Raw genomic sequence first — 8,759 nt, 5'->3', positions numbered from 1 at the left:
CCACAGAATGCAATTTCTGGGTTTGTATCCAAATAGCCTAATTGACGATGGATATTGTGTCTCATGTGAAATTTGATATACCCCTAAATAGATTGGTACCCCATTAGCAACATTGTTGTTTTTGATGCGTCAGTATTATTTCCTTCTAAAACTAGCCGTTTTGGAAATAGCATAGGTGGCAAATATATTATTCTTGAATGACGGTTACCATATTTTAAAATATTAAGAGACTGCCATAAATACTAATTAAAATCGAGATCTTAAGATGTTAATTTTCTTTTAGTTTCTCTGTTCAGACAACATTAACTATTTTGTACAGATTTTCAGTTCACCTTCTTATACTGTAAAGTCAGAAATTTTTCTGTCTTTTTATGGTCAATTTATGAATTAATACTTTTAGGCGTTACTTTTCTTTTCTAGATCTTATTTGTTTAAGTTCATGTGTCTGGGTTTCTAGTATCAAACATGGACTTAGTACTTGATTTTCATGATTAATCGATCATTAATCAGAATTTCAGAACAGAAGGTTAGCTCATTTTCAGAAGGTTAGTTCATTGTCAGATTATGAACGTTCTTTTTTAACTTGTTTTTTTGTGTATTTTTTGATTGTATATTTGGGTATAGAGCTAGAACTCAATGTTAGAATGCTTGAGTCCAATGTTATGATTTTCAGTGATTGAAAAAAGAAAAAGACGTCAAGGTTTGATTTTCTGTTAATGGAATAAGCATTTGTGCACACTATTGAGCTCCTATTCTAAAATGTGTTGCAGTTTGTAATTTAGGGATTTTTGTTTACCTTATTGTGGATTTGGGAATTTGAGTGTGACATTGTTTAGAGTTGTTCATGTTATTAGTAATCGTATAATCGTTTAATCAGTAGCTTTTTAAGATATGTGATTATTTTTCTTTGTTCTTGCAAACAGATAGATGGCGACTCTACAAGACATAGGGGTTGCAGCGGGTATCAATATCATATACGCCTTTGCTTGCTTTATTATCTTTGCGCTAATAAGATTGCAACCTTTCAATGATAGAGTATACTTTCCCAAATGGTATCTTAAGGGTCTAAGAAGCAGTCCGGCAGGCTCAGGAGCTTTAACCAAGTTCGTGAATTTAGATATTTGGTCGTACATCACGTTTTTAAATTGGATGCCAGATGCACTTAGAATGCCTGAACCTGCGCTGATTGAACATGCAGGACTTGATTCTGCTATCTACTTACGGATTTACTTGCTTGGGTATGGTTTATATATGTATCACCTTTCGCCTTGTCTTTTTCGGTTGTTCACCTCATGAAGTCTATCTCTTTTGTATTTTGACTATATTTTCTTACTTTTGATGTTCCAAAAATTTGATATACGCAGTACATATGTATGATTTGTCACTAACTGTCTTTTGTTCCTTTTTCCTTTGCAGACTTAAAATCTTCGTACCTATTGCACTCTTTGCATTTGCAATCCTGGTGCCTGTAAATTGGACTAATAACACGCTGGAGCAATCAAAATTAACTTTCAGTGACATAGACAAAATTTCCATTTCGAATATTCCTGAGGGGTCGCCTAGGTATGTAAACCTTTTCTTGTATGTTTAAGATTTTAGCTTTATATTAGTTGTGGTCGATGACTCATTAACAAGTATACTGTTTACATTCGATATGTATTTTTCAACACGAACCGGTTGGATTGACACAGTGACTTGATTTTATAATTCTCATAAATGATGACACCTATATGTAATGTTATTCATATGCTAGTATAGTAGTATCAAAAGCTGCATGATGGTAGCTCAAAAGGTTTAATATTTCACTTCGTTGAGATAATCTTACAAGTTGCATAATAATTAGTGGTGGAGTACCACAATCTTTGCAGAAAAAATAGATGCAAACCTTTTTTTTTTTTGTGTGTAAGCCTTGAAACATAATCTTATTTGTGCTGAAAGTTCCTGAACATAATCATCCTTAAACGAGTTACAAGTATTTCTTCTCAACTAGATTTGAAAAATAGCCATATGACAACAACATGGCATATAGTATCATGTCGCCACGAACTAAAATGCTTTTCACATATATTTTGTTACAGCCTTTAAGTTTTAACATCTTTGAAAAAATCTGTATTCTGGAGGACCATATTTCACAAAGCAAAAATCCTCATTTACAAAAAAGGAAATAGGAACATCTTTATTAATCAAAAGGGGGATGTCCCCACCTTAACACTCCCATATGAAATGGTCTAAACATCTTTTCTGCTTAAATAAGTGTTTCTTGTTCATTAGATAAGTAATTTGTTTATTTTTTTGTAGTTTTGGGACCGGTTTCTAAATAGAAGTTTGTTCCCTATATAGCCCAGGCAACTAGGCGTAAAAAAGAAATAACTTCCTGCCTACTAATTCACTTGGTTAGATAGTGTGTTATTACAGGTGAGAAGTTGATTAGGATAATGATTTTAAATTCTTTGTCCGTGTTACAGATTTTGGACTCATATAGTGATGGCTTATGCGTTTACTTTTTGGACATGCTATTCTTTGCATAAGGAGTATGAACTGGTTGCCACAATGAGGTTGCACTTTCTGGCAACAGAAGAACGCCGTCCTGATCAGTTTACAGTAAGATCTCATGTTTCTGATCAATTTGTTCTGTTCACTATTCCAGTTGTGCAACTATCATTATGTTCCTATTGGGTAACATGGTATCCAATATTAAAACATGGTTTAGGAATTTCAATTTTCAGCTTCAATCTTTCTTCCATTTTGGTGGTGCACTCATTCAGTCATCCTTTATTTCGCTAATGGATCCTGTGCAGGTCCTCGTAAGAAATGTACCGCCAGACCCTGATGAATCAGTTAGTGAGCTTGTGGAGCACTTTTTTCTCGTCAACCATCCAGATAGTTATCTCACTCATCAGGTGATATATATTCTTTCGCTATTATTACTAATTTAGTATTCTCTTGTCAATTTTTGGTGGAAATTTGTGATTGATATTTCTAGATATCTGTATAGTTGATTTTTCCATTTAGTTTTACCTTGAGCTTAACAGACTGTTAAAATGGTTGCTTGTTTCTAGAGTCAGTGATGTCGTTCTTACCTATCTTATTTCGTCACACAGGTCGTATTCAATGGAAACAAACTCAGTGCATTGGTCAAAAAGAAGGAAAAAGCACAGAACTGGCTTGATTATAATCAACTTAGATATTCACGCAATCAATCTAAAAGACCAACGACAAAGGTACTCTACTTGACCCTTTTATATACAATTTTTTGGTATAACCGATTACCACAGATGATCTATTTCACCCTCAAAATTAACCTGTATGTTTTTCAATCTGGTTAAACAGACTGGCTTTCTCGGACTATGGGGAGACAGACTGGATTCAATTGATTATTACACTAGTGAAGTGGATAAGCTGTCAAAAGAAGTAAGTTTTTCACTCTTGGCTTCTTACATATTGTGCTTGTTTCTCAAATCTTATGAAGCCATTTTGTATTGGTTTCCTATATTGTCTTCATGTACTTTTGGTCAAAGCATTTTGTATTGGTTTCCTATATGTCTTCATGTACTTAAACATCTCATGATGAGGATCTGTTCTTGTTGCATCCTATTCAGATAAAGGTAGCACTACTGATTTACTTACCGTCGAAAACCATTGTGTGTGGAATTACAGATAGAGGCAGAGAAGCAAAAGATGACCAAGAACCCGAAGTATATAATGCCAGCGGCGTTTGTTTCTTTCAAAAGTCGACGGGCAGCTGCTGTCTGTGCACAAACTCAGCAGACTAGAAATCCAACATTATGGTTGTCTGAGTGGGCTCCAGAGCCGCGGGATGTATACTGGAACAACTTAGCCATTCCATTTGTGTCACTCACAATTAGGAGACTTATTATAGGTGTTGCATTCTTCTTCCTTACTTTCTTCTTTATGATACCAATAGCAATTGTACAGTCCCTGGCGAACATCGAAGGAATTGAAAAGGCAGTCCCGTTCTTAAAGCCCCTCATCGAAAAGTTAGTGAACTCTACTTCTGAGTCCCTTTTCGCCACTTTAAATTGTTAATGCTCTACTAATGGTGAATGATCACAATGAATTATGTTTTTGTTGCAGGCCTGCCGTTAAATCGCTCATCCAAGGGTTTCTACCGGGTATTGCTCTAAAGATATTCCTCATTGTTCTACCGACAATATTGATGTTTATGTCAAAATTTGAAGGCTTTTATTCGTTATCATCACTGGAGAAGAGATGTGCATCACGATATTATATTTTCAAATTTGTTAATTTGTTCCTCGGGAGTATTATTGCTGGAACCGCATTTCAACAGCTAGATACTTTTATTCACAAGTCGGCTAATCAGTATGGTTTCTTTCTGATATCCCACTTACAATATCAATAATGATTATAATTCTTTGATAGATTAATCCATGTTTATCTAAGTATTTAAAGCACTCACTGGTCATAGTTGTTGAAATTAGATATGAGTGGGTGATACCCTCCATGATTCATCAGTTGTTACTTAATTACTAGTGTATGCAGATTAAGCTTATTCGGCGTAGGTTATATATCTAGTTACTTATAAAGCTGTTGTTTTTGCTGCAGAATTCCGGAAACAATTGGTGTCTCCATCCCAATGAAAGCAACTTTCTTCATTACTTATATAATGGTTGATGGATGGGCTGGTGTTGCTGGTGAAATTCTAAGGCTCAAACCACTGATTATGTACCACTTGAAAAACTTTTTCTTGGTAAAAACGGAAAAGGATAGAGAGGAGGCAATGGACCCAGGCAGTATTGGTTTTGATACAGGGGAACCTCAGATTCAATTTTACTTTTTACTTGGCCTGGTTTATGCTGTTATCACTCCTTTCTTACTTCCTTTCATAATCGTATTCTTCGCCCTCGCGTACGTTGTGTTCCGTCATCAGGTAAGAGTTTACAATTACAATTCCACTTTTCTTTTTATCTTTTACATCCTTGTTTGTCTGACTCCACCACCTTATCTGCATGAAAATTGAGAATAAATCGTCTGACATGTGATTGGTAACAATAGACATTTGATGAGATAAACTTCTTGTCTGATATTGCAGATTATTAATGTTTACAATCAAGAATACGAGAGTGCAGCTTCATTTTGGCCAGACGTCCATGGCCGTATAATTGTTGCTTTGATTGTCTCACAGCTTCTTTTAATGGGTTTGTTAAGTACTAAGAAAGCAGCTCAATCAACACCACTCCTCATTGCTCTTCCTGTTCTTACTATATGTTTTAAAAAATTCTGCAAGAATCGTTTTGAACCTGCGTTCAAGAAATTTCCGTTGCAGGTATGAATTGACGATCTCTCCCTCTTTCTTTCTTTGTTTGGTTCTTGATTTCCTACTTCATGGAATTTAGTGATAAAGAAACGGAACACCATTTCTTGTGTGATTACAGGAAGCAATGATGAAAGACACATTGGAAAGAATAAGAGAGCCGAATCTCATTCTAAAAGGGTACCTCGAAAATGCTTATACTCATCCAGTGTTCAAGGATGAAGAAGAGGAAGACGAGAGTTATATAGTAGACGAAGAGTGGAAACCGGAAAACTTGGTACCGACTAAACGCCATTCCCGAAGATCAACACCATTGACTAGCAATTACAGCAGTCTCGGTTTATCTTCACGTTCGTTGCTTGAGGTTACCGATTAAATAGTTTTAGGTGTTACTTTGACTTCTGGTCGATGTGCATTTAGCTTCTTATTTTCCCGAAGAGATATTGGTGGCTTTGTAAAAGCTGTTGAAACAGGGAGAGAGAGTAGCCCAATCCAGCCTCCAATTTTTGTAACTTGCAAAGAGAAGAAATTGCTGTAGGATGATGATTTTTTGAACTGCAGTTTAACTGTTCCTTAACGAAGATAGAAAGCATATTGTGATCAATGTTTCTCACCAGTACAGATTACGGTGGAAGTTAGTGAAGAATGAGTCACAAAATTCAAATTGAGAGAGCTGTCAGAAAACCAAAAGATCTGGTAGACTGTACAAGTTCCAGCAGATTTTCAAAGCCATTTGCAACTTGGATTCCTGTTACTGGCATTTTATTCTTCTAAATAACAAACTTTACGTATATTGAATGAAAAGAAAGAAGTTTATACGTAATTTCATAGTGTTACTAGTAACTGTTGTAAATGGTTGGGTTACGGTTGAATTCAGTTTCTCCAGGTTTGATTAGTTCTAATGTTTCTCCGATTCTCTAATGGCACAAGGCATGGCATGTGCATTCTACCGATCCTACAAGCGTCGCACCTATTTCTAAATTCACCAACAACCAAATTACTCATTAGCATTACAGAAATGGCAATGAAAGTGAATTAAGAGAAAGATTACAAAAACATACCACAGGTTTAAAGTGTTGATCAGTCACTATATAAAGGCGCAATCCGTACAGACAGTCTGGCCAACACGTTAAGCATAACAGAAAACAGACTGACAGTTATACAGCCTATCAGTGATAACTACAGAAACAGAAAGACTAAGAGCACCCATAACACTGCTTAAACATTAACATCCCCCCTCAATCTGAGCTGGAAAGACGGCTGAACACCCAGCTTGTGACGCAGGAAATCAAAGCAATGGGTCGCCGGGCCTTTGGTGAAGATATCAGCAACTAGATCATTTGTAGAAATATAAACAATGCGAAGAGTCTTGGACTGAATCAGCTCTCTAATAAAAGTGAAAATCTAGAGCTACATGCTTCATTTTACAATGAAGAACTGGATTGGAGGCGAAAGAGGTAGAGCTTTTATTATCACAACCCAAAGTAGGAGAAGTAGGCAGACCCAGAGCACCTCAGCAGTTGTGTGTGACAAAGAACGATATTCTGCTTCAGTAGAACTCCTTGCAACAGTTGGTTGTTTCTTGGAAGACCAAGAAATTGGGTTGGAACCAAAGAACACACAATACCTACAAGTTGATTTTCTATCATCAGGGTTTCCTACTCAGATAAAATCTGAGAAAGAAGAGAGGGTTGTCATTCCTTTCTGTAAAATGATACCATAATCAGCAGTGAGTTTAAGATATCGTAAGATCCTCTTAGATGCAACTAAATGAACTGATGTAGGTGCACTCACGTGTTGGCACACTTGATTAACTGCAATCAACTAAAGATCTGTAATCAGTAGCTTCTAATTCAGTAAGTGCAATGCCATCATATTTGCTCATCTTAGTATCAGCAACTACAGGAGTAGAACATGGTTTAGCATCCGACATATTAGACTTCTGTCGTGTACTCGGTATCGAAGGGGAGTGCCCTTATCGTATTGGAGTCGGTTATTAGTAGTAGTTAGCCTAGAGATAGTAGTTATCATTTATAGGGTGCCTTAGTAGTAGTTGCTTTATCTTTTGACCTAGCTATATAATGCTAGTACTTTGTAAGGAAACCCTATCAAGGAATTAACCAATCAGTATATTTTCAGTAACATTGTCTCAACTGGTTCTTTGAACTAGCAGGCTCTTACAGTGAGGTTTGAGAATAAACCCTATCCACCTCAATTCATGAGAATTGAGTATTATCTTACCAAAATTTGATCCAACCTTGTCATCGTACTCTCGTGTACATGACAATTGATATCAGAGCCGTTTCGATCCATGAGGGATTCGATGGCAGAGTTTAGTAAAGCCACACAACTTCAATAGATCTCTGAAATTGCAAATCAACACGAGTTGAAGATGGAAGAAATGAACAAAAAACTTGATAATATGTTGACAAAGGAATATGTCCAAGAACAGTTGGAATTTTTTTTCAAGGCATTTTAACTAAATTTGGTGATATTATTGGCGGCTTGTCATCTGATGAAGGGGTTTCTACTAAATCAAATGGAAGTGGCGATGTCAGTGTTGGATCTGTTGCTCAACCTTTTGAATCTCAAAATTTTAGTGTTGTTGCATCTGAAGAAGCAAAATTGGTTCCTACTTCTATTCGTCCAGATTCTTCTTCTCAAGTTCACAATAATGTTGAATCAAATCCTTCCACTGCCGTTGACAAAGAAAACGATGGCTCCACCAATTTTGTGAGTTTCCAGTTGAAATACATTGACAAAGCTGAAGTGAATCACATCGACAGTACAAATCCTGAAAACTCGAAGGGGTTAGCCGTTCTTCACAACAAATTAAACTGTCTGGATTGTTTTCATATTGGTCTTGATGATTCTCGTAGCATATTTGACCGTGGTAAGTGTTTTGGAAACTTGATTCTTAGCTTTGGGTTTAAATCAAATTTTGGGTTAGATTCGAAAATTCCCTTGTGTGTTCATGATACTGACATTTATGTTGATGAGAAGGTGTTTGTTAAAATGCTTCCAATAGATACGGTCTGTTTTGAGCTCGAATTTTTTTTCCACCACACACTGCCTACTGGGATATCTTCTCATCCTTGTTTCAAGTCTGATGATAAATTATTTGATCGAGGAAAAGAATTTCAGCTTCTTAAGGGGTTATTCTCTTTTATTTGTGAATCTGAAGACTATTTAGATGCAATTACTTCTTGTGTGATTATTATTCTTGGGCACTGTTTCGATTTGCTGTTGGAGTATTCAATTATGACTTTGTTTGTTCAAAATGGTGATAGCTATGATGATAGCCAGATGTTTCATAACATGCCTCAACAAAGCAATATTCCTTGGATTATTTTGATTTTTCAACTGCCAAGGCAAAGTGAGTCAGGCCATACACCAAAACTGTTTGCTCCGTTGCTTGCTGGTTATGGATTCTTTTTTAATGAGATATTTATTTCTGGTTCATTCA

General features: G+C 36.1%; 1 protein-coding gene across 1 annotated transcript; it reads left to right on the top strand.

The window, feature by feature from the left end:
* Window positions 1-302: 302 nt before the first annotated feature.
* On the top strand, window positions 303-6,061 carry LOC113318714 (CSC1-like protein At3g21620). Its single transcript, XM_026566936.1, has 12 exons — window positions 303-545; window positions 924-1,238; window positions 1,417-1,563; window positions 2,466-2,601; window positions 2,799-2,900; window positions 3,102-3,221; window positions 3,331-3,411; window positions 3,658-3,998; window positions 4,096-4,341; window positions 4,585-4,909; window positions 5,072-5,305; window positions 5,415-6,061. The coding sequence occupies exons 2-12, from the start codon at window positions 928-930 to the stop codon at window positions 5,667-5,669; spliced, it is 2,298 nt and encodes a 765-aa protein (XP_026422721.1). The 5' UTR covers window positions 303-545; window positions 924-927; the 3' UTR covers window positions 5,670-6,061.
* Window positions 6,062-8,759: the final 2,698 nt, after the last annotated feature.

The sequence above is a fragment of the Papaver somniferum genome, chromosome 10 (assembly GCF_003573695.1).
Source record: "Papaver somniferum cultivar HN1 chromosome 10, ASM357369v1, whole genome shotgun sequence".
NCBI lineage: Eukaryota > Viridiplantae > Streptophyta > Magnoliopsida > Ranunculales > Papaveraceae > Papaver > Papaver somniferum.
This window is presented reverse-complemented; position numbering and strand designations above follow the sequence as displayed.

Bases quoted from the DNA above. Each gene is read 5' to 3' on its own strand.
- LOC113318714 (XM_026566936.1), top strand. From the start codon at position 928: ATGGCGACTCTACAAGACATAGGGGTTGCAGCGGGTATCAATATCATA. The intron at 3,412-3,657 runs GTAAGTTTTTCA...GTGGAATTACAG, and splicing joins TGGATAAGCTGTCAAAAGAA to ATAGAGGCAGAGAAGCAAAA. The intron at 4,342-4,584 runs GTATGGTTTCTT...TTTTTGCTGCAG, and splicing joins ATTCACAAGTCGGCTAATCA to AATTCCGGAAACAATTGGTG.